The 26363-nt window shown below is 46.5% G+C and overlaps 1 protein-coding gene across 18 annotated transcripts in view; it reads left to right on the top strand.

Annotated features, from left to right (window-relative positions):
* The window catches only part of PRKAG2 (protein kinase AMP-activated non-catalytic subunit gamma 2), a 327100-nt gene that overhangs the window by 265150 nt on the left and 35587 nt on the right, over positions 1-26363 (top strand). For 10 of the 18 annotated variants that reach the window (XM_055284598.2, XM_055284604.2, XM_055284606.2 and 7 more), the window contains one exon: positions 22167-22276. In XM_055284598.2, coding sequence (XP_055140573.1) covers positions 22167-22276 — 110 coding nt within the window. Of the gene's footprint in view, positions 1-12681; positions 12692-22166; positions 22277-26363 lie in introns of all 18 variants that reach the window. The other 8 variants (XM_055284605.2, XM_055284599.2, XM_055284608.2 and 5 more) reach the window with 3 other exon arrangements.

Raw genomic sequence — 26363 nt, 5'->3', positions numbered from 1 at the left:
TATTCCTGCAGTAGTTCTGGACCAAAAGTTTATGATGCAAGTTGCCACATGCTGCTCTGTCCGTCCGAGTGGGAGCTGCAATCCAGTCCTGCTTCCTATCCACTATTTTCCCTTGAATATGTGTTTTAAAATATAATAGTCAGTGGTCGTGATAAAAGAGAGGGGTTTAACTTGGTATCAGGTGTATGAGTGTGTGTGCATGTGTGTGTGTGTGTGTGCGCGCATATGTGCATGTGTGCATGCATATGCACTGCTTCCTCCCGACCTCGTTGCCCGCCTGGCCAAGCAGAGCTTCTCTCTGGTGGACAGCAGCTCCAAAAGCCCACTCTGAGGAGAAGCCACTGCGCCCTCCAAGGCACACATGCATTCCTCCTGTTCTTCACGCCCCCACCACCCACAGCACTGTTAAAGTGAACCCTCTGACCAGTGGCAAAATTTGCTTGCCAAGGAGGACGTCAGTAATTGACTAAGTCAGGGCCCCGCAACTACAGGAGCTGGTGTGGGTGAGCAGCTACTCTCTTCTGTACACAGAGGTTCTAATCATGCTTTGTGTTTATACTGCTGGTGTGCGAGTGGTAGACCGGGGCATTTGGCTTGCAACAGGCGGAGTTCCCAGTGGTGTTGAAGGTACAGCAACATCATTAGAGAATCAAGGGTTTTGATTTGCATTTCTCTAATGAGCAGTAGTGTTGAGCTTTTTTTCATATTCTTGTTAGCCATGTGTATATCTTCTTTTGAAAAATGTCCGTTCATGTCCTTTGCCCACTTTTTAATTGGGTCGTTTGAATTTTTCTTGTCAATTTATTTAAGTTCTTTATTGATCCTGGATATTGGACCTTTGTTGGATGCATCCTTTGTAAATATTTTCTCCCATTCTGTAGGTTGTCTCTTCACTCTGTTGATAGTTTATTTTGCCATGCAAAAGCTCTTAAGTTTACTTAGATCCCACTTGTCAATTTTTGCCTTTGTTGCAATTGCTTTTGGCATCTTCATCACAAAATCTGTGCCCATTTGTATGTCCAGAATGGTATTTCCTAGGTCATCTTCCAGGTTATTATAATTTTCAATTTTACATTTAAGTCTTTAATCCTACCATTTGACCTAGCAATCCCATTACTGGGTGGATACCCAAAGGAATATAAATTGTTCTACCATAAAGGCACATGCATGTGTATGTTCATTGTAGCACTACTCACAATAGCAAAGACATGGAATCAAACTAAATGCCCATCAGTGGTGGATTGGATAAAGAAAATGTGATACATATACACCATGGAATACTATGTAGGCATAAAAAAGAATGAGATCATGCCCTTTCCAGGAACATGGGTGGAGCTGGAAGCCATTGTCTTTAGCAAACTAATGTAGGAACAAAAAACAGCTCCTTTCTCGGGGTTCTCTCTGGATCTGCACAGCTCCTCTCTGGGTGTTCCCTCTGGATTCACATGGCTTCTGTCTTGGGGTTCCCTCTGGACCCACACAGCTCCTCTCTCGAGGTTCGCTCTGGATCCACATGGCCCCTTTGAGGCTCTTTTGTTCCAGTATAAAGGTGAGGAGACTGGGGCTGAGAGCCCAGTGCCAAGTGATCAGTGGTCGGCAAGGAGATTGCAGAAAAGCCACTGTGATTAGTGCCAGGTGGTCGCTGGTGATGGGAATCAGAAGGCCCAGGTGGAGTCCCATTCCGCGGTGCTGAACTGGAGCAGTCCTGGCAAAGTGGGCTCAGGGCCACAGATCATCATTGCGAGCTGTTTGCTCTGAAAGAAAGGCAGTGGAGTGGAGTGAACCGCCACAGGGTCAGGTGGAGAAGGGGAGAGAGAGCGGGAAGCAAGCTGGCGAGGGGCGGAGGTGAAGGAGAGCATGCAGGGATGGGACGGAGAGTCACGTTGGAGGGAGCAGGGTCTCAGAGTCATCCACTGACTGCTCTGCCTCTTTTCTCCTCTGACCCAGCGTCCACGCAGCCCTGATTTTTTCAGCCTCCTGTGTGAGCCCCTGCGTGGCTCCCGGTCACCTCCAGGATAAAGTACAGAGCACATGCCAAGCACCCGACATAACCAACCCCATGGCCTCCCTGCCACCCTGCTGCTGCTCCCCCATCGCCATGGGGTGCCAGCCCCTGCCCCATGTCCCCTGCGAGCTCCTGAGGACACCCTCAGATCTGAGGGGCTCAGGCCTCTGCCTGGAATCCCTTTTCCTGCCTTCGAGACACAGCTGGAGACAGCATCACCTCCCCTGACAGGCCGTGTTGGGGTGCTGGCTGGGGTGCTCGGCATAGCCGTGGGAACGGGGCACCTCCTGGTCGGCTCCAGTGAGACCAGAGAGTTGGTCACTGGAGCGGGGGTGTCTGAATTGGAGGTAAGGTGGATCACCTGAGGTCAGAAGTTCGAGACCAGCCTGACCAACATGGCAAAACCTTGTCTCTACCAAAAATATGAAACTTAGCCAGGGGTGGTGGTGTGTGCCTGTAATCCCAGCTACTTGGGAGGCTGAGGCAGGAGAATCACTTGAACTCGGGAGATAGAGGTTGCAGTGAGCCGAGATCGTGCCACTGCACCCCAGCCTGGGCAGCAGAGCGAGACTCCATCTCAAAAAAAAAAAAAAAAAAATGCTTGGGACTGCTGCCGGGCACAGTGGCTCACACCTGTAAGCACTTTGGGAGGCCAAGCTGGGCAGATCACCTGAGGTCAGGAGTTCAAGACCAGCCTGACCAACATGGCGAAATCCCATCACTACTAAAAATACAAAAATTAGCCAGGCGTGGTGGCGGGTGCCTGTAATCCCAGCTGCTCGGGAGGCTGAGTCAGGAGAATCACTTGAACCCGGAAGCCAGAGGTTGCAATGAGCCGAGATCCCACCACTGCACTCTAGCCTGGGTGACAGAACAAGACTCCATCTCAAAAATATATAAAATAAAAACCAAAATGCTTGGGACTGGGAATGTTTCAGATTTCGTATTTTTTCAGATTTTTGAGTATTTGCATCATACATACCAGTTGAGCATTCCTAATCCAAAATCCAGAATCTGAAATGCTCTGATGAGCTTTTCCCTTGAGTGTAGTATTGATGCTCAAGAAAATTCGGATTTTGGAGCATTTCAGATTTCAGGCTTTCAGATTTGGGATGCTCAAGCTGTATGTATCACCGCTGTTATTTTTGGAAAACATGTTCATGCCTCTTATTGCTATTTCGAATAGTAATTTCTGAAAACAAAGTTTAAGTTATTTCAGGCATTGTTGTAGAAGATACCGCATCAACCTCAACTGTCTTTCTTCCATCTGCCCAGTCTTAGAGTGCCCCAGGTAGCTCCTGTTTGTCCCCAGGTCCCATTTTCACCCTACCTCACCCGTCTTTCTCACCAGGGAGGCTGAGTGTGGGACACATCAGCGGGGCTCCTGTACTCTGGGGTCCTGTTGAGCTTAGCTGGTAGGGAGCCCCCAGAGGAGGCAGGTGGTTACTCCTACAGCTCCCTCATCCTGGGAGGCTGCCTCTACCTGGCTGGACTCCTCAAATGAAGGTCTCTGCCCCACCCAAGGGGACTGGCTCTACCTGATTCTCTCTCCTTCCGTGTTTTGTAACTGTTCCTCACCCCAGGTCTAGGGCTGGTAACAGCTTCAGGTTATTGCACTATTTCTTGGGGTTCCCCATGCACCTATGCCTTTGGGAATGGTCCCATAGACAGTCACTCATTGAGCATCATCTTAGAAATGAGGCTGTACACTATGAAGGTGAGCAGGCAGAGGTGGGTACGCTGGTCAGACCCCTGGACTGGTGACAACTGCCAGGCAATACACAGAGTTGGGGTGATGGGGGACAAAACCAGACCATGGCAGCAGCCCCTGCACCTGCTGATGGGACAGAACAGGTGGAAGCAGGGGGTTCCCCAGGTTGCTTCATAGTAGTAAGCAGCGGTGGCAGTGTCCTGCCTAGGCAGGGCTCTGTGCTTGGGGTCTCTGGCTCTGTCCCCTACCTGTGTGGGTCATTAGGGAAGAGGCACACTCCAGGTCTCTGCAGTGTGATTTTAGAGTTGACAAGCCTTATACCTAAAAGCTCTCTAGCAAGGCATAAACCTGCCATTTCACAAGTACAGATAAGGATTAAAGTAGGAACACCCTGCAAGAAGGGACTGTGGTAGCTGACACTCACTCTGCAGTGCACTCAGCGGCTCCCAACCCTAAGGGCAGGTTCAGCAGAGGATGGGCATCCTGGGGAGAGACATGCTGAGCATGTTACTCAACTCTCCTCTTTCTCTCTGCACATAAGTCCAAAGTCAAAAGCACTGTGTTTAATTCAGCTCCTTTAGTGATGCTGGTGTCGCTGTCCTCCCACAAAAGGGAGCACAGAAAGTGCTGAAGGGAGTAACACATTGGTACTGACAGAGTCTCACTGTGTCGTCCAGGCTAGAGTGCGGTGGCACAATCTCAGCTCACTGCATCCTCCGCCTCCCAGGTTCAAGACATTCTCAAGCCTCAGTCTCTCGAGTAGCTGGGACCACAGGTGTGCACCACCATGCCCAGCTAATTTTTGTATCTTAGCTGAGGTTTCATGTTGGCCAGACTGGTCTCGAACTCCTGACCTCAAGTGATCTGCCCGCCTCGTCCTCCCAAAGTGCTGGGATTACAGGTATGGGCCACCGTGCCTGGCCCGAGACTGCTTTTTTACCATCTTAATGTCATCTGAGATGATGAGTGTGAGATCTAGACCACCCCATGTAAGTGCGCCAACGCCTTTTCTAAGAAAGCTGTTGTGTTTCCAGCTTTCCCTGCGGTTCCTGCCACTTGTCCTGGTAGGATGGGGTGGGCTCCACTCTGCTGGATCCATGCCTCACTCATGGATCAGATCGTTCCTTTCTCAGTCTGTGCTCGCTAACCTGGCCTCCATCTCTTTACCACTTAATTGATATTTCAGTTTCCTCATCACTTACTGATCTATTTTGCTTGAATCACCAAGTCCCTAGAAGACTGATGGTTACAAAATTAAGCATGAAGCTGAGGAACGGATCCTGCAACAGGGTGGCCTCTGGCAAGCACTGCACTGCCCTGGATCTGAGCACCTTTGAAACCGCAGCAAGCATTGCTTAGTAAATGAAGGTGGTTCTGTGGACAAAATCTTCGCATAATAGGTATAGAATACAGAGAGGAAGATGCCGAGGGGTGTAACCATCGATCAGCACTCCGCTGCTCTCTGTGTGTGGGTTCCAGATGGGGAAGTCCTCTTTGGCATTCTGACCCCAGTGCACTCTGCTCCCACCCTGCAGGCATCTCTTCTCTGTTTCTTCTTTTGACTTACAAGCAGAGAATATCAAAAATGACTTACTTACAGATCCCTGTGGTCATTTTCACAACTTTGAATTGAAAATATTGGCTGGGTGTGGTGGCTCACGCCTGTAATCCCAGCACTTTGGGAGGCCAAGGTGGATGGATCACCTGAGGTCAGAGGTTCAAGACCAGCCTGGCCAACATGGTGAAACCACATCTCTACCAAAAAAAGTACAAAAATTAGTTAGGCATGGTGGCCGGCGCCTGAAATCCCAGCTACTCAGGAGGCTAAGGCAGGAGAATTGCTTGAACCCAGGAGATGGAGGTTGCAGCGAGCCAAAATCGCACCACTGCACTGCAGCCTGGGTGACACAGCAAGACTCCATCTCAAAAAAAAAAAAAAAAAAGAAAAGAAAAGAAAAGATTTATAATATGCCAACACACTAAGGCTTTGTTTTTTGTTTTTTGTTTTTTGTTTTTGAGATGGAGTCTCACTCTGTCGCCCAGGCTGGAATGCAGTGGCGTGATATGGGTTCACTGCAACCTCTGCCTCCTGGGTTCAAGCAATTCTCCTGCCTCAGCCTCCCAAGTAGCTGAGACTACAGGTGCACACCACCACACCCAGCTAATTTTTGTATTTTCAGTTGAGACAGGGTTTCACCATGTTGGTCAGGATGGTCTCGATCTTTTGACCTCGTGATCTGCCTGCCTCAGTCTCCCAAAGTGCTGGGATTACAGGTGTGAGCCACCACGCCCAGCCCACACTAAGATGTTTGTCTGTTTGTTTGTTTTGAGACAAGTCTAGCTCTGTCGCCCAGGCTGGAGTGCAGTGGCACAATCTCGGCTCGCTGCAAGCTCTGCCTCCCAGGTTCACGCCATTCTCCCGTCTCAGCCTCCCAAATAGCTGGGACTACAGGCACCCACCACCACGCCTAGCTAATTTTGTTTTTGTATTTTTAGTAGAGATGGGGTTTCACCGTGTTAGCCAGGATGGTCTCAATCTCTTGACCTCGTGATCTGCCCACCTCAGCCTCCGAAAGTACTGAGATTACAGATGTGAGCCACACTAAGGTTTTTATAGTCTGGAGAGTAAGCAGCAGTCCCTGTGTATGTAGACATATTAAAATGTGGAGCATGAGATAAAGGTGGCGTTGGCAGCCTCTGGGGTAGAGCCAGCTACACAGGTGATAGGACTAGGTCAGCAAGTTCGTGCTGCTCGTGGCAAGAGAGGTGTTTCTGCAGTCAGTCACCCGGATTGTGTGGTGAGGGAGCCTGAATGGTGAGCACGGAACCACTAAGCCTGGACTGTTTTCTCAGAAGGTCTTCTTTTCTTCTCATGTTAGAAGCTTCCCTTTCTAGTTGAGGCCAACCCCTTCTGAAATTGGAGTAACCATTCCCAGGAGTGATGGGACGGTCCTCCTTCTAGACTAAACAAGAGTTACAGGACTGGACCAAAAGAAGTGTGGAACTTGGGGGTGGGAGGTGAGTCCTTACGCTTTGCTTCTCGGGGTATCTAGTTCCCTCACTGTGTGGGTGTTTCCAGTATCAGTGGGGAGAGAACCTGGGACGGGCAGATTGATGGTAACTGTCTGGTTAGTAGTGGATTATTTTAGCAGTTGTTATTTTTATAAATAGGACGCCTTGAAATCCATTCTGAGTCATTGTCTCATCTACTATCCTGCTCTTAGTTTGATTAAGGTGCATAAGTAAAATGATTTCATACTGGTATCTGTCTAATTATCCTTTAGTATTTTTGCCTGACTAATAAATGATTAGTGATAGTCTGTCTTGTTCATTTTCATAGAATTAAGGCCAAGAAGACCGAAGAATTACACCATCTTACAACACATTTTTTTTTTTTTTTACAAATTCTTTCTAAATTAAAATTCTGTGTAAATGGGTTTCAGAAAAAGTAACTGATGACTAGTGCTTATCTCTGAAACATACTTGTCCAGTTGTTTGCTGTATTTGCAGGTGTTTTTAAAACGTGTATGGTGGAATGAACATTTGAAAGTCTTCTGCAATCTTATTCAATTGAACTGCATTTTTTTGTCTAATAGAATTAGAAAATAGCTTCAATATAAAATATACTTGCAAACATTTTAAAGCTTTGTTTAGATCAATGCTGTGTCACTTAAAAATTGCAGTGGTGTATGCCTATAGCCCCAGCTATGTGGGAGGCTGAGGTGGGAGAATCCCTTGAACCAAGGAGTTTGAGGCCAGCCTGGGCAACATAGTGTGCGACCCCATCTTGAACAAAAAAGAAAGAAAGAAAGAGAAAAAAATCACATAAGGCATTTTCGTAGGTGCATTATTTCTCTTACCAAAAAAAAAAAAATCCATGTCTAATCCTTTAATCTTATAAAGGTATATAAATAAAGGGGTTTTTTTTGTTTTGTTTTGTTTTGTTTTACTGGTTATTAAATCTAGATTCACCAGTTTTCTTTTAAACCCGCGTGCTTCATTTGCTGACATTTCCTCTCTGAGGACAGGAACGTAATAAAGTCGTCTCAGATCCGTACTTGCCCCTCTCGAATTTTATCTGTGCGTCTTTCAGTGACTTGCAAGGTACCAGGCATTAACTCATGCCTGATATCTACAAGGAACCCTCCAGGGGCCTGGGATTATAGAGAAGAGCAAGGGACAGCCACTGCCCCCAGGAGCACATGTCTAAGGGAAGAACAGACCTGTAAGTTCAGTACAAGGTGTGTGTGACTCACAAAGCATTAACAGGCATGTCAAAACTGGAGCAGTTAATTCCAACCTGAGGGGCGCAAAGGGAAGGTTTTATGGGAGGAAGTAGCCTTTGAACAGAACTTTGAAGGCCTGTTAGTTTCCCAGGCTGCCGCAACTTGGTGGCTTAGACAACAGAAGTTTATTTCCTTGTAGAACTGGAGGCCAGAAGTCTGGAGTCAGTCAGCAGGGTTGGTTCCTAAGTCCTCAGCGGGGTGGTTCCGGAGGCTGAGGGAGAATCCGCCCCACGCTGCCCTCAGCTCCTGCTGTTGCCGGCAGTCCTTGGCATCCTTGGCTCGTTGCTGCGTCGCCCCAGCCTCCACCTGTCTTCACGTGGCCCTCCCCTCCGTGCCTCTCTGCATCTTCTCTCTCTCTCTCTTATAAGGACACTTGTCATTGGATTTAGGGCCCACCCTAATCCGGGATAACCTCATCTCCAGATCCTCACCTTAGTGACGTCTGCAGAGACCCTTATTGCAAATAAGGTCTCATTCTGATGTTTCCAGTGGACCTGTCTTTTTGCGGAGGCCACTGTTCAGCCCACTGCAGAAAGGCAAGCAGGATGTCAGGAGACCGTAGGAGAACAGGGAAGGCACTGTTGAGGAAGAAAAATAGTGTGTGCAGAGGCACAGAACAGAAGCATGAGGAACGCATTCTCAAAATTGGATTTCCCAAAGTTCAAACCCTTCCTTTGAAAAGGATGTGTTGAAATGATCCTAGAGTATGAGATTCCTAGGGGATGTGATAGGAGATGAGGCTGGAAAGGTAAGTTAGAGTTCGATTTCTAGAACCTTGAATGATACAGGCTATATTGTGTAGATAGGGAGGACACGAGCAGCCAGGCACAGTGACTCATGCTTATGACCACAGTGCTTTGGAAGGCCGAGGCTTGAGGCCAAAAGTGCAAGACCAGCCTGGTCAACATAGTGAGACCCCATCACTACAGAAAAAAAAATACAGAATAAAAAAGTTAGCCAGATATAATGGCACACATCTGTAGTCTCAGCTACTAGGATTGCTTGAGCCCGAGAGTTCAAGGTTGCAGTGAGGCGTGATCGCACCACTGCACTCCATCCTTGGTGGCAGAGTGAGACCCTATCTCAAAAAAAAACAAACAAAGGTACTGAGCAAGCGTATTATGTAATCAGATTTGTTTTTAATAGGAGAAATACTTCCAATATTTCAATTTAGTGTTTATAATTGCTTGCATTTAAACTTAGGTGTTGCATTTGTAAAAGTTTATTAACCTTTATGAATTAAACACTTTAATATAAACTTGCTGCTTATTCATATTATTCTTTAGCAACTCCCTTGCATAATAATGTGGGGTTGGCATCTGCTTAAAGAGTAGTAAGATTTAATATCAGTCCGTAAACAGGTTTCTTCCTTTGGTAGAGCAGTAACTCAAGTCCCAGTGTGATACTCTGTAATTATGCTTCTATCCTATAACACTGAAAATATCAAAAGCAAGAAGGGAGCATTGTGTTATAATATCTTAACCTCAGTTAGCTTTTGAATATGGAGTTGGAACTTCTTGCCCTCTCAGGAATTTTGATAATTTATTTTATTTTATTTTATTTTATTTTTTTGAGACAGAGTCTTGCTCTGTTGCACAGACTGGAGTGCAGTGGTAGGATCTCGGCTCACTGCAGCCTCCACCTCCCGGGTTCCAGCCGTTCCCCTGCCTCAGCCTCCCAGGTAGCTGGGATTACAGGCACATGTCACCACGCCCAGCTAATTCCTGACCTCAGGTGATCCACCCAGCTCAGCCTCCCCAAATGCTGGGATTACAGGCGTGAGCCACAGTGCCCAGCCAAGGAATTTTGATGATATATTTTAAACAGCCTGTTGTTGAATAATTTGGGTGGGTTTTGTTGTTGTTGTTGTATAACTCCAAATTACACTCATTTTCACTCTGTTTCAATTTATTTCTTCCTCCAAGTACAATGTGAGACTTCACCATAATGTAACTAACACAGATGGTGCCACCTATAATCGTAAAGTTTATACTAAAAGTAGAAAAGCGACATTAAAAAGGAACATTTTACATTTTACTTTATTTTCCTAGCTTAAAAAGCTTATACTTTTGTTGTGATTGATGTTGTTTTATTACATCAGTAATAATCTGTCCTTATTCCCACTCAACAGAAATTTTATTATAATTCGTAGGTGGCTCACGCCTGTAATCTCAGAAGTTTGGGAAGCCAAGGCAGGTGGATCACTTGAGCCTGGGAGTTTGAGACCAGCTTGGGCAACATATGGAGACCTCATCTCTATTTAAAATTAATTATTTTTTTTTTTTTTTGAGGCAGAGTACCATTCTGTCCCCCAGGCTGGAGTGTAGTGGCACAATCTAAATCTCAGCTCACTGCAAGCTGCATATCTTGGGTTGAAGCAATTCTTTTTTTTTTTTTTTTTTTTTTGGAGACGGAGTCTTGCTCTGTCGCCAGGCTGGAGTGCAGTGGCACAATCTCGGTTCACTGAAACCTCCGCCTCCAGGGTTCAAGCGATTCTCCTGCCTCAGCCTCCTGTGTAGCTGGGATTACAGGTGCGTGCTACCATGCCCGGCTAATTTTTGTATTTTTAGTAGAGACAGGGTTTCACCATGTTGGCCAGGATGGTCTCGATCTCATGACCTTGTGATCCACCCGCCTCGGCCTCCCAAAGTGCTGGGATTACAGGCGTGACCCACCGCGCCTGGCCTGAAGCAATTCTTGTGCCTCAGCCTGCCAAGTAGCTGGGATTACAGGCGTGCACCACTATGCCCAGCTAATATTTGTATTTTTAGTAGAGACGGGGTTTCGCCATGTTGCCCAGGATAGTCTCAAACTCCTGGCCTCTCAAGCAATCCACCCACCTTAGCCTCCCAAACTGCTGGGATTACAGGTGTGAGCCACTGCACCCAGCCATAAAATTTAATTTAAAAAAAATTTTTTAAGAAATTTTATTATAAATTTTATTTTTATTTGTTTTTTAAATTATTTTTAACTGGTTTTACACATTCAAAGAGGATTTATTATAATTTATTTTAAATATTTAACATTTTACAGCTGGGTGTGATGGCTCACACCTTTAATCTCAGCACTTTGGGAGGCTGAGGCAGGCAGATCACTTGAGGTCAGGAGTTTGAGACCAGCCTGGCCAACATGGTGAAACCCCGTCTCTACTAAAAATACAAAGATTAGCCAGGCTTGGTTTCCCACACCTATAATCCCAGCTACTCAGGAGGCTGACGAACAAGAATTGCTTGAACCCGGGAGGTGGAGGTTGCAATGAGTTGAGATTGTGCTACTGCACTCCAGCCTGGGTGACAGAGCGAGACCCTGTTTCCAAAATAAATAAATATTTAACATTTTACTTTGTTTGGTCAGGTGCTTTATATTTTTTAAAAATGTAGATCCTCCCCCAAACCTGGAACCCAGTTACAGAGGTTCTAATCTTGAGAAAAGCATGAGACCTCTTCCAGCCAATGGGCATCCTCCAAAGTGCTTGATCAGAACTTCAAAGCTTCCAAGGCCATCACAACAAGGAGGGTCTGAGAAACCGTCGCAGCCAGGAGGAGCCCAAGGAGGAGCATTCCTGACCATCATGTGGAATCCCGGACGGGATCCTGGGACAGACACGGGACATTAAGGAAAAAATAAGGAAATCTGAATGATGTGGAGACTTTTGTTAATACATTGTTGGGGTGTGTGTGTGTGTGTGACAGAGTCTTGCTCTGTCACCCAGGCTGGAGGGCAGTGGCACAATCACAGCTCACTGCAGCCTCAACCTCCTGGCTCAAGAGACCCTCCCACCTCAGCTTTCTGAGTAGGCTGGGGCCATAGGTGTGCACCACCACACCTGGCTAATTTTTTTATGTTTTGTAGAAATGGGGTCTCACTATGTTGCCCAGGCTGATCTCAAACTCCTAGCCTCAAGGGCTCCTCCTGCCTCGGTCTCCCAAAGTGCTGGAATTGCAGGCGGGAGCCACTGTACCTAGACACATTCATTATTATTTTCTTGGTTGCTTAACTATAACCGCTGCACCATGCTAATGCAAGATGTTGATGATGGGGAAACACATTTCCAGCTGTCCTGGAGGCTGTGTGCATGCAGGACAGAGGCACGAGAGCCCGGTTCTCCACACCTCCCTGGATGATGGAGGAAGCCCACGCAGGGAGCCCCAAGCCGCACTCTCACAGCTTCTCAGCCAACTAGGGGGCTGCCTGTGTGTGAAGACAGTGCTGGAGGACCTGCCAGAAAGTCTAAGCCACGGCAGGCTTGGAAACTGTCTTAACTAGGAGAGGGCTCCACAAGCCACGCACAGATCCGTCAGCCACAGATGGGTGCCTGACTGGCTGGGGCACAGCCTCTGACCACTCCTAACCTAGGATTGGATTATTGCTCAGAGGTTGAAGTAAATGTCCATGAGTCTACACTGATATGAATAAATGATCAGATAAATGAATAACTCTCCTGTACATAATTATTTTAAACAAGGAGGTAGGGCATAACTCCTGGCCATTAAGTGAGGGGTCCTAGTGACCTTCTTAAAAAGATTACAGTACATAAAGGAGGGAAAGGATCCCTCTACTTGGAGAAACCTGACAAATACGACCTCACTCAGGTGATTAAGGTGATGAGTCATGTTGATTTTAGGTACCCTGGATAGGATGGTATGAGAAGGCATGTATACCCTCAGTATGATGATGAGGATGGAGCGTGTCCCTCCGTGTGTGATGAGGACGGAGCGTGTCCCTCTGTGTGCGATGAAGACGGAGCGTGTCCCTCCGTGTGTGATGTGTGATGAGGGTGGAGCGTGTCCCTCTGTGTGTGTGATGAGGGTGGAGCGTGTCCCTCCGTGTGTGATGAGGGTGGAGCGTGTCCCTCTGTGTGTGATGAGGGTGGAGCGTGTCCCTCTGTGTGTGTGATGAGGGTGGAGCGTGTCCCTGTGTGTGATGAGGGTGGAGCGTGTGCCTCCGTGTGTGATGAGGGTGGAGCGTGTCCCTGTGTGTGTGATGAGGGTGGAGCGTGTCCCTCTGTGTGTGATGAGGGTGGAGCGTGTGCCTCCGTGTGTGATGAGGGTGGAGCGTGTCCCTGTGTGTGTGATGAGGGTGGAGCGTGTGCCTCCGTGTGTGATGAGGGTGGAGCGTGTCCCTGTGTGTGTGATGAGGGTGGAGCGTGTCCCTCCGTGTGTGATGAGGGTGGAGCGTGTCCCTCCGTGTGTGATGAGGGTGGAGCGTGTCCCTCCGTGTGTGATGAGGGTGGAGCGTGTCCCTCCGTGTGTGATGAGGGTGGAGCGTGTCCCTCCGTGTGTGATGAGGGTGGAGCGTGTCCCTCCGTGTGTGATGAGGATGGAGCGTGTCCCTCTGTGTGTGATGAGGGTGGAGCGTGTCCCTGTGTGTGTGATGAGGGTGGAGCGTGTCCCTCTGTGTGTGATGAGGGTGGAGCGTGTCCCTGTGTGTGTGATGAGGGTGGAGCGTGTCCCTGTGTGTGTGATGAGGGTGGAGCGTGTCCCTCTGTGTGTGATGAGGGTGGAGCGTGTCCCTGTGTGTGTGATGAGGGTGGAGCGTGTCCCTCTGTGTGTGATGAGGGTGGAGCGTGTCCCTGTGTGTGTGATGAGGGTGGAGCGTGTCCCTCTGTGTGTGATGAGGGTGGAGCGTGTCCCTCTGTGTGTGATGAGGGTGGAGCGTGTCCCTCTGTGTGTGATGAGGGTGGAGCGTGTCCCTCTGTGTGTGATGAGGGTGGAGCGTGTCCCTCTGTGTGTGATGAGGGTGGAGCGTGTCCCTGTGTGTGTGATGAGGGTGGAGCGTGTCCCTCTGTGTGTGATGAGGGTGGAGCGTGTCCCTCTGTGTGTGATGAGGGTGGAGCGTGTCCCTCTGTGTGTGATGAGGGTGGAGCGTGTCCCTCTGTGTGTGATGAGGGTGGAGCGTGTCCCTCTGTGTGTGATGAGGGTGGAGCGTGTCCCTGTGTGTGTGATGAGGGTGGAGCGTGTCCCTCCGTGTGTGATGAGGGTGGAGCGTGTCCCTCTGTGTGTGATGAGGGTGGAGCGTGTCCCTCTGTGTGTGATGAGGGTGGAGCGTGTCCCTGTGTGTGTGATGTGTGATGAGGGTGGAGCGTGTCCCTCTGTGTGTGATGAGGGTGGAGCGTGTCCCTCTGTGTGTGATGAGGGTGGAGCGTGTCCCTGTGTGTGTGATGAGGGTGGAGCGTGTCCCTCTGTGTGTGATGAGGGTGGAGCGTGTCCCTGTGTGTGTGATGAGGGTGGAGCGTGTCCCTGTGTGTGTGATGAGGGTGGAGCGTGTCCCTGTGTGTGTGATGAGGGTGGAGCGTGTCCCTCTGTGTGTGATGAGGGTGGAGCGTGTCCCTGTGTGCGTGATGAGGGTGGAGCGTGTCCCTCTGTGTGTGATGAGGGTGGAGCGTGTCCCTGTGTGCGTGATGAGGGTGGAGCGTGTCCCTGTGTGTGTGATGAGGGTGGAGCGTGTCCCTGTGTGTGTGATGAGGGTGGAGCGTGTCCCTCTGTGTGTGATGAGGGTGGAGCGTGTCCCTCTGTGTGTGATGAGGGTGGAGCGTGTCCCTCTGTGTGTGATGAGGGTGGAGCGTGTGCCTCCATATGATGATGAGAATGAAACTGTAACCCAAAGACTGAGAAAAACCGTGTGTTAGTTCTCACACTGCTTTAAATAGGCTACCTGAGACTGGGTGGGTAATTTATAAAGGAAAGAGGTTTAATTGACTCACAGTTCTGCATGGCTGGAGGGGCCTCAGGAAACTTACAATCATGGTGGAACGAGAAGAGGCACGTCTTTCGTGGTAGCAGGCAACAGAGAGAGCAAGGGCAGAGAAAACTGCCTTATAAAACCATCAGATCTCCTGAAAACTCGGGCACTGTCACAAGAACAGCATGGAGGAAACGGCCCCCGTGATCCAGTCACCTCCTAGCAGGTCCTGCCCTTGGCACGTGGGGATTGTGGGAACTACAATTCAAGATGAGATTTGGGTGGGGACACAAAGACAAACCATATCAATAACATAAGATGATAAACTTGGGGGAACCTGATATGGGATATATAGGAACTGTTCTAGCTTTGCAACTTTTTTGTAAATCTGGAACATATATTTATTCAAAATACAATGTTCATTGAAATAGTTTAGAAATCAACACATTAAAGTGGTATATTAAAAATATAATCTTAACACCAAACTTACAGATTTTCAAAAATTCTGTAAGTTTGAACATTCCTGCCCTATATTATTTTCCATTTTTATTTCACATATTCATATAGTAATATTAACATGTATAATATGTCTATAATATGTGTACCTCTTTTATGAAAATTCTTGATTTAATTAATGAACAAAATATCTTCTGAGGTTTCCTTTCTGGGAGATGGTTTGTTACATTTTACTATACTTAGCCTCCCTCTTGATTTCTTGCTTTTGAATTTTAGGATGTTAGATTTGGCAGGCAATTTGTAACTTAAATACTGGCTGAATGTATGCTTGACTGCCCTGATCTTCGGCTTTTGTATTACACAAATCCCACACTCAGTGGGCATGAGGAGACTGCGCATGCGGCTGCGTGAGGAGCGTCATCCTTAGCGGCGATGGCGGACACGGACCAGAGCTCTCTGTGCCGCTCTGATGAGAGCTTGCTGTTTCAGGCCTTTCTTAAGCAGGGCCCTCACTGTCTAGTCTATCAGTGTTTTGAGAAACATGGGAGCACACCAACTTAAACTTCATCTGTCCATCCGTTCCCTCCCTGACAGCCGCTGCTGTTCATTCACGAACCCGGAGCTTGTCCTTGGTAGTGCTGGTGGCAGTGTGATGACAGTCACTGCCCCCTCCATTGGTTTGCAGTGTCTGTAAGGACAAGGGTTGTGGTTGTTGTCTTCCCTGCGGCATCCCCGCCTCTCGCACAGTGGATGCTGCGGGTGCCTCACCAGAATCCTCCTGTCTCATCCAAGTTCTCATATTTCAACATCTCTGCCCCAGGACATTCTTTGGCAGCTGGGCTTGTGGGTAGAAATGACGGGGGTGATGTCCCAGGAATTACCTGGAACCCAGGCAGGGCAGGAGTGGTCCTCCCACGAGACAGTCCTGAGGTCTGTACAGCCTCAGAGCATCCTCCCTCATAGCTTCACTCCAGGGTCACGAAGGTATAACCTGCTTACTGGGCACCCTTTCTTTTGAATTTTTCCTTCCCTAGCTTCCCGTGGTCTCAGGATCAGTTTTGGGAGGAATGCACACTAGACAATATGCAATAAATATTTATAGACTGAATTAATTTATGGATTACTTGAGTAAGATACTCAAATAAATTATCACCCAGGAAGGAAAAAAATATTAGAAATACACAGTCACTGTTAAGGAGTTAGAAGGTGATAACTGATGAGACAGAAGTAAAATGCTGCTAGCATTCAGGAGAAGAAGTTATTTTAGATTTCCTTACCCTTTCCAGGTCAGGGCTGGTGACCCACCTGTGTGTACTCAGGTGATCCAGTGCTCACCCTGGGCTGATGCATAAGCTTTGAGGGTGGAGAACCGATCATTGTGTCCCCCTGTGAGTAACCCCAGGACAGGGCCAGGACACAGGTCCTCCCCAGGTGCGCTCAGATGAGTGCACCGTTGAGTCAGGGAAGTGGGTTTAATAAGAAGCTACTGGAGCCTGGGACAGAGCTTCAAATCCTGCTTGGGTCACTTCACTGTCTGATTTGGGGCAAGCGACGCAGCTTCTTCTAGCCTCGGTTTCCTCAGAGGTAAAATGAAAAAATGAAGCCGTATTCCTCAAGGTTGTCACATCAGTTAAGTGAGGTGATTTATTGCGGTACCTGGTCCGTAATGAGCACTCAGACGTTCACTTCTTTTGTGGAAAAAGATGTCAGTTGAGGTTGGATTGAAATTGAACAAGGAAAAGTTGAGGAGAAGGACATTTAAGGTAAAGTGAGTGAACAAGGGCAAGAAGGGAGAGGTCAAAGGCTACAGGAGACTGATAGGGAGCCCATTTGCCTAGACGTGAAACCAGGAGCTGGGAAATAAGGCTGCGTAGAAGCCAGATGTGGAGATTCATGAATGAGACACGGAGGCGTCTGGACTTTATTCCACATTAGGGGGGAGACATTTGAGAGGGAAATATCCAGGAGGCAGTTGCAGTGACAAAACTCTGCATTATAAATTGTAATATCCCAAAGAGAGGTCAGAATGAAAATAGACTTGAGAGTGGTGCACATCATTTGTCATGAAATTGGCAAACCAGCTGCATGGATGTCCACAGTAGGAAATATACAGAATTGTGGGGCTCCTTTCCATAGCCAAAGAGCTTGGTTAGTATCACTTGTTTAACACTCGTTTGGCTAATTGGCTTATATGCCAAATTTTTTTCTTCTCAGATATTTCCCAAGTAGTCCAGATCTTCTAAAATGCACAGATCGGTGTGGGCTGAATGGAGCTGTCAAGGATGTCTCTTGCGGATGGCGTAATTTTGACTGACCCATGAAGATAGGGAAGGATTTCGGCAGAACGGGGAAAGCGGTCGTGGCAGGCCGAGGGAAGGAGGGGGATCAGCTTGGCTAAGAACACAGCTTTGGAATTCAGAGGCTTCAAGTTCAAATTCAGGTTCCATGACTCACCAGTCATATCCTTGAGCCAAGGTCTAATGAAGGAGTTCACTGGGCCACAAACAGACGGAGAAAGTATTTCAGGCAGAGGAAGCAGTAGTGTCAGGCCCCATGGAAGAGACAGCAGAGCACTGATGGAAAACTGGAAAAAAATAGGGGGTTGGAGAAAATACGGAGCAGGAGTGTTTAATACAAGAGGCAGGGAGGTAGGCGGGGGCCAGGCCTCCCAGGTCTTATAGGTCAGGGGTCCCCAATCCTGGGGCCATGAACCAGTACAGTTCCCTGGCCTGTTAGGAAATGGGCTGCACAGCAGGAGGCGAGGGGCGGGTGAGCCAGCATTATGGCCTGAGCTGTGCGTCCTCTCAGATCAGGGACAGCTTTAGTGTCTCACAGGAGCCCAAACCTGATGGTGAACTGTGCCCACGAGGGATCTAGGTTGTGTGCTCCTGATGAGAATCTGGTGCCTGAGGATCTGAGGTGGAACAGTTTCATCCTGAAACCACCCACTACCACCCCCAGTGGAAAAATTGTCTTCCACAAAACCAGTCCTAGGGATTGCTGTTGTAGGTGACTTCAAGGGTTTTGCCTTTATTCTAAAGCAGCTGGATTAGATTATATTTGCATCTGGCAAAATCTTCCTGGATGCAGTGTGGAAAGCTGTGGAAGATGCAGGGGGGCAGAAGGATTGGTGAGAAAGTTGAGATATCTAGGGGGGTGTCCATGGAGGCAGAGAAATGAGTGGATTTGAGGGATCTGGGGTGCAAAATCAAAGCATCGTAATAAATTGGCTAGGGTGACGAGGACATTGGCAAGGATGACTCCTAGATTTCCATGATTGGTTGGACAGTGTTGCCTTTTCCTTATCAGTGTGCTATCAACCCCACAATACATTGTCATTATTTTTGTTTAAATTGTCAGGGCCAGGCGCAGTGCCTCATGCCTGTAATCCCAGCACTTTGGGAGGCCGAGCCATGCAAGATCACCTGAGGTCAGGAGTTCAAGACCAGCCTGGCCAACATGGTTAAAACCCCGTCTCTACTAAAAATATAAATATTAGCCAAGCGTGGTGGTGTGCACCTGTAATCCCAGCTACTCGGGAGGCTGAGGCAGGAGAATCACTTGAACCTTGGAGGCAGAGGTTGCAGTGAGCCAAGATGGAGCCACTGCACTCCAGCCTGGGTGACAAGAGCTAAACTCCATCTCAAAAAAAATACATAAAATAAAAAAATTGTCAATTAGCTTTTAGAGAGATTTAAATAATTTTTGAAAGCATTTGTATATTTGTCCACATTACCATTTTCAGTGCTCTCTGTTGCCTGTGTAGGTCCATATTTCCATACAGCATTTATGTAAATAGTACCTTTAAAATTTTTTTTAATTTCTGTCTGCTAACAATGAGTTAGTAGATACAAATATAGTAGCCTTTTTTTTCTATTTGCATTTGCTTTATTGTACTTTTTTCCTTTTTTAAGTTTTATTTTTGGTTGACACATAATTGTACATATTTATGGGATACAGTTTGATGTTTTAGTACATGTATATATTGTGTACTGATAAAATCAGGATAATTAGTATATCTGTCACCTAAAACACGTGTCATTTCTTTATGGCAGGAACATTCAAAATCCTCCCTTCTAGCTATTTCGAAATATACAATACGTTATTGTTAACTATAGTCACCCCACTGTGCAATAGAACACCAGAACCATTCCTCCTGTCCAACTGTAACTGACCAACCTCTCCTCATACCTCCACCCCGTTCCCTCCCCAGCCTCTGGTAACCACTCTCTACTTTCTACTCCTGTGAGATCAACTTGTTTAGATTCCACAGATGAATGGGGTGGTATTTGTCTTTCCACGCCTGGCTTATTTCATGGAGCACAGTGTCCTCTAAGTTCGTCCTGTACTCACAGATGTCAGGATTTCATTCTTTTTTATGGTTGAATAGTACTCCATTGTTTATAGGTACCACGTTTCTTTATCCATTCATCTTTTGGCGACACTTAGGTGGATTCCATGTCTTGGCTATTGTGAATAGTGCTGCACTCAACATGGCAGTGCAGATGTGTCATTAACACTCTGATTTCATTTCCTTTGGGTATATACCCAGTAGTGGGATTGCTGGATCATAGAGTAATTCTATTTTTAATTTTTTGAGGAACCTCTGTACTGTTTTCTATAATGGCTCTACTAATTTATATTTCATTCCCACCAATAGTTCAAAAAAAGAAGGGGGGGCTCCCTTTTCTCCACATCCTCAGCAACACTCATCTTTTGTTTTGTTTATAATAGCCATTCTAACTGGAGTGAGGTGATATCTCATTATGGTTTTGATTTGCATTTCTCCAGGGACTAGCGATGGTGGACATTTTTTCTTATACCTGTTGGCCATTTGTATGTCTTCTTTGAGAAATGTGTATTCAGTTCTTTTGCCCATTTTTTAATCAGATTATTTGGGGTTTTTTTCCTGCTGTTGAGTTGAGTTCCTAATCTATTTTGGATATTAACCCTTTATCAGATGTATAGTTTGCAAATATTTTGTCTCATTCTGTAGGTTGTCTCTTCACTCTGTTGATTATTTCCTTCACAGGATAGAAGCTTTTTAGTTTGATATAATCCCATTTGTCCATTTTTGCTTTTGTTCCATGTGCTTTTGAGGTTTTATCCATAAAATATTTGCCCAGACCAAAGTCATAAAGCATTTCCCCTCTGTTTTCTTCTAGTAGTTTCGTAGTTTGGGTCCTAGATTTTCAGTCTTTAATCTATTTTCCATTGATTTTTGTATCTGATGAGAGACGGGAGTCCAGCTTCATTTTTCTGCATGTGGATATCTAGATTTCCCAGCACCATTTATGGAAGAGACCACCCTTTGCCCAGTGTGTATTCTTGGAACCTTTGTCAAAAATCATTTGGCTGTAATGTGTGGATTTATTTCTGGGCTTTCTAATTCTCTTCATCTGTGTGTCTGTTTTTATGCCAGCTTCATGCTGTTTTGGTTATTATAGCTTTGTAGTCTATTTTGAAGTCAGGTAGTGTGATATCTTCAGCTTTGTTCTTTTTGCTCAAAATTCTTTTGGCTATTTGGGGTCTTTTGTGGTTCTATACAAATGTTAGGATTTTTTTTTTCTTGTCCTGTGAAAAATTGGTGTTTTGATAGGCATTGCATTGAATCTGTAGATCACAGTGTGTAGTATGGTCATTTTAACAATATTCTTCCAATCCATGAACACAAGATATCTTCCCATTTATTTGTATCTTCTTCAATTCTTCCTTTTTTTATTTTTATTTATTTTTTTGACAGTCTCACTTTGTAACCCAAGCTGGAGTGCAGTGCCGCAATCTCAGCTCACTACAACCTCCGCCTCCCAGGTTCAAGCAATTCTTGTGCCTCAGCCTCCTGAGAAGCTGGGATTACAGGCCCGTGCCACCATGCCCAGCTAATTTTTGTATTTTTAGTAGAGACGGGGTTTCTCCATGTTGGCCAGGCTGGTCTCAAACTCCTGACCTCAGGTGATCTGCCTGCCTCGGCCTCCCAAAGTGCTAGGATTACAGGCGTGAGCCACCACACCTGGCCTGCTTCAATTCTTTCATCAGTGTTTTATAGTTTTCACTGTAGAGATCTTTCACCTCCTGAGTTAAATTAATTCCTAAGTATTTTGTTTTTTTTGTAGCTATTGTAAATGGGATTTTTTTATTATTTCTATTTCAGATAGTTGTCTATTAGTGTATAGAAATGCTACTGATTTTTTATGTTGAGTTTATATCTTGTAACTTTACTGAATTTATTAGTTTTGACAGTTTCTTGATGGAGTCATTAGGGTTTTCCATATGTAAGATTATGTCATCTGCAAACAGGGACAATTTAACTTCCTTGTTTCCATATTTGTATGCCTTTTATTTCTTTGTCTTGCCTAACTGCTCTGACAGGACTTCCAGTACTATGTTGAACAGAGTAGCAAGAGCAGGCATTCTTGTCTTGTTCCTGGTCTTTTTTTTTTTCCCCTTTATTTTTATTTTCATTTTATTATTTCTGTAGAAATTGGGTCTTGCTATGCCACCCAGGCTGGTCTCAAACTCCTGGGCTCAAGTGACCCTTCCACCTCAGCCTCCCAAAGTTCTGGAATTACAGGTGTGAGCCACCGTGCCCAGCCTTGTTCCAGATCTTGAAAGGAAAGCTTCCAACTTTTCCCCATTCGATTAGCTTTGTCTTTGTTTTATTAACCCCGTATTTAATTCTGTGACCCTGCTAAACTCATTCTTTTTAGATCTAGGAACTTTTTCTAGATTCTTTGGTATTTCCTACGTAGAAAATCATACAGTGTGCAAATAAAGACAGTTTTGCTTTTTCCTTTTCAACATGTATGCCTTTCATTTTTTTCTCTTGCCTTATTGCACCATCTGAGACCTCCAGTACAGTGTTCATAGGATTAGTGAGAGTGAGCATCCTTGCCTGGCCCTTGATCATACTGGGAAAACATTTCGTATTTTACCATTAAGTCTGTTAGTGATAGGTTTACGTATATGCGCTTAATCCGATTGAGGGAGTTCTTTATTATTACTGATGTTTTGCCTTTTTTTCTTTTAGCAGTAGAAGACTCAGAAAGTGGTGTTTACATGCGATTCATGAGGTCACACAAGTGTTATGACATCGTTCCAACCAGTTCAAAGCTTGTTGTCTTTGATACTACATTACAAGTAAGTGTACTCAATTTTCATGAATTTTTTGGTATATTTTTGGATGGCTACTACTTTATACAGTAATTTAAAACCAGCAATGCCAGCAAACGTTTATTGAGTCCTTTGCACTATCAGGCACTGTGCTGAGGTTTTATCTGAATTCTCAACATCTATGGCAACCTTATAAGAAATGTGCTATTACTGTCTTCTTCCTAAAGACAAGGAAGCTCAAATTATAGAGTTTGAGAACTTAAGTCAGAAAGCTTTGTCCAGGTGCAGTGGCTCACGTCTGTAATCCCAGCACTTTGGGAGGCCGAGGCTGCAGATTACCTGAGGTCGGGAGTTGGAGACCAGCCTGGCCAACGTGATGAAACACCATCTCTACTAAAAATACAAAATTAACCAGGCGTGGTGGCACATGCCTGTAGTCCCAGTTACTCAGGACCCTGAGGCAGGAGAATGGCGTGAACCCAGGAGGCAGAGGTTGCAGTGAGCCGAGATTGTGCCACTGCACTCCAGCCTGGCAACAGAGCGAGACTCCATCTCAAAAAAGAAAAAAAAAAAGAAAAGAAAAGAAAAAGAAAGCTTAGCCCACAAGTTGTTGTGGAATTTAAGGACCTAATCCACAGAGCTAGTACAAGATGGGGTTTTGAACACAGGCCTGTCTAATGTGTGTTAGAACCTAAGCTGTTCATTATTAAACTGTATGGCCTCATTCAGTATATCCTCATGCTCTTTCTTAGTTATTTAGTAGAACCTATGATAAATAAATTTGAAATAATATTGGTGAAAAATAAGAAAATCACTAAAATGGGCAGTCTCTTGAGAGAAGAACCTTACTGATCTCTTTTCACAGAAAATTTGAATCTTTTGGTATTAAAATTATGTTTATTGCAACTTACTTTATATCAATGTAACTTGTAATCACATACAAAAAGTCCTAAATAATACACTCAATACCGTGATCAAACTACATTCAGTGTAATCAAATGGGTGTCTACACACATATCTGTGCATATACATTTAGTGTATTGTTTCTATATAAATAGTTTCCAAGTAGGATTGTCCTCAGTCGAGTTCCTCAGAAGTAAATGCTAAACCAAGAATTCATGGGTTTATGAAGGATGCACTCCCAGGAGGAAGCATGAAGGGATCAGAGGAAGAGCAGGGCGGGGGAAGACACCCAGCAAGGGCCCAGGAAGGGCTGCCTCAGCCTGAGCCCTCGGGAGCTCCGGCTGAAAGGTGCCCTGGAGAGCATCCACCCCCTCCCATAGCCCTGCCCTAGATGATCCTCCCAGGCTCTTCCTGCTCCACCAGGCCCTTTAGACCTCCCCAGGGACCCCCAGGTGTGACCTGCTTCTGTTCCCATGCCCCACACCTGCCGTGCATCCTCAGAGGGCTCTCCGGGCTCTTGGAGCCCCTTACCTGTATTCTGTGCCTGCCACCCAGGACTTACAGGATGACCAAAAATGATTTTGCTTTCGTTTAATTTCATTTTCCAATTGTTTCTTGTTAACATACGGAAACACAATTGATTTTTGCAAATTGGCTTTATATTCTTTGTCTTTGCTGAGTTCACTTTGGACCAGGTAACCTTCAGAGTCACTTTTAAAACCCTAAGATTATTGATGATTTGGCACAAAGAAGGAAGCATCCAAATACAGTCTTATAGTAGGGAAAACGGTAGGCAGTTGTTTTAAGAGATGCAGTCTCGAGAACTGTGACTACATGTTTCAATAACAAAATAATGGGAAGTTCTGAAGTCCCAAAATAAAGGAACTACTGGCTCAACCTATTTCAGCCTCACCCCCATCCCCCAGAAGGTTTACTTTTTAAAATACCAGATCTTCTGACCACTGGCATTTCTACCAACTTAAAAATAAGTGACAGTAGGCCGGGCACAGTGGCTCACACCTGTAATCCCAGCACTTTGGGAGGCCGAGGCGGGCAGATCGCTTGAGGTTAGGAGTTCAAGACCACCCTGGCCAACATGGTGAAATCCTGTCTCTACTAAGAATACAAAAATTAAAATTAGCCGGGTGTGGTGGCAGGCGCCTGTAGTCCCAGCTACTCGGGAGGCTGATGCTGGAGGGTCGCTTCAACCCAGGAGGCAGAGGCTGCAGTGAGCCGAGATTGTGCCACTGCACTCCAGCCTGGATGACAGAGCAAGACTCCAACAAAGCAGGACTCTCAAAAAATAATAACAAGTAACAGCTGATTTGACTTTTACCCAGCTTTCCACGTATTACTCGTTTTGGCTAAACCCTAAAGAAAGTCAAATGAGTAATACATGAAAAATGCGATGCCTTATGGATATCCAAGGTGATTGATCCAGTAAATATCACTTCCGTAATTAACAGGAGCTGTGAGCGTCATCTCCGGGAAGCTGTTTATCCTGTGAGGCTCTAAGTTGAGAGGAGCTGAGATGCATTACCATGGAAATAGGGGGAGAAAGTTGTTTGGCATTGGTTAAGTCAGGGTAAAAGATGTATTTGAAAAGGGGTGATTTGAGTATTTTCTAAACACAGGCTGCAGTAATAGCCATTGACACACCCTCAAGAGCTAAGAAAGCAAACAGAAAATAGCTGCATACCCAAAACAACCGAAGAGGCCAGTTAAATAAATCCTCGCATAGGCATATAATAGAATACTGCATAATGGAGAAAATGTTTGTCAAGAGTATATTCATTGATTCATTGATTAGGAAAAGAAAAAGTAAGCTGCAGAACAGTACTCAAAATGACCACGTTACTCTGAGGATACGATGTCATCAGAGCCATAACTGCTCTAGGGACCAAGGCCAGCCACTTGCAGGGAAGCTGAAAGAGTGTGTGCAGACAGGAGTAGAACAGAGCCAATGAGAGGAGAGCAGAACGCGAGGGTGTGCCACCAGAATGAGGGGGGAAGAGCAGTCTCGGGCTTGGCTTTTCTGCTTCCATCTTCGGTCTCTTGAGAGGCCGACTGGACTCCCTGCAGTCGGGTTCCATGAGATTCCCCTTGGTTTAATACTGGAATCACGCTGGGATCCATGTAGATATGTCCTGGCCATCTCAGTCGTGATAAAGTGGAAATCAAATGTCCAACTGGGAGGTCTGCCTGCTGGGGGATGTAATCCCCACTGTCCTCAAGAGCCACACTGTGGAGTGCCAGCAGGTGCCAGCCCAGCAGGAGAAGCACCTGTAAACCAAGCCCAGCTTTTTCTCCATCAGTCAGTGGCTCGTAAGGAGCTCCCCCGAGTCTGGGTGTGGATCGAGGTAGGGGAGGCACCGGTGTCAGAGCAGCTGCATCACGTACCCGTGCAGTGTCCGTGTACTTCACAGGCCTGGGCAAGCCCCATCTCTGCCTGATGAGAGAGGGTCACTGCATGCTCAGCATCTGGCTTGGGGGTGCTGGTAGTTCCCTGTTCGTGATGGGGGGCTCAGGTTGCACGGTCTCCGCGTCTGGGGGCTAGCTTGTTCCGTCTCTACAAGGGCCTGGTGCAGTCGGCCAGGAACTGTTTCCCAGCGGGAAAGTCATTATCTACAGGAGAAGGCATGGTTGTTTTGGGGTTAATCTTCCCTCAGAACCCTCAATGTGTGCTCTGTAAATTTCCTTTTGGTGGAGGCTTCCTACAGCATCCCTGATATCAACCTTGCTGGGTCCTAAGGCCACACAGAAGAGCAGCCTGGACTTGCCACATACCTGATCTTGCCCTGGGCCTCTCTGAGAACAGCTTTTAGTGTCACTCAGTACCTGTGTCAGAGGAGCACGCACACATGTGGTGCACGTTGCCTCCAAAACACCTGCCTGGTGGTTGCAGTGGCAGGTGAAATCTGGAGCGACAACTTGAAGCTCCCATTGGAGGGGTGTCTCCAGTGATTCAGGCCGTTCTGGGGTGTGAGACCCCTGGTTCTGCAGGGTCTGTCCCTCATGCTCTGCCCTGCACGTATCTCACAGAGGCACCTAGAGCTCTGCTATTTCCTGCCTGTCCAGTCCAGCCCACACCGCCATCAGTGCATGGGCCAGTGTGGCAATGTGCAGTGTGAAGATGACCAGCTTCTCTGCAGACCATAATAAGGGAGAGAGCGGGGGTGCCACAGCCTTGAGACACACGGGTGAAAGTGTC

This window comes from Symphalangus syndactylus, chromosome 6 (genome assembly GCF_028878055.3).
Source record: "Symphalangus syndactylus isolate Jambi chromosome 6, NHGRI_mSymSyn1-v2.1_pri, whole genome shotgun sequence".
Classification (NCBI taxonomy): Eukaryota; Metazoa; Chordata; class Mammalia; order Primates; family Hylobatidae; genus Symphalangus; species Symphalangus syndactylus.
This window is presented reverse-complemented; position numbering and strand designations above follow the sequence as displayed.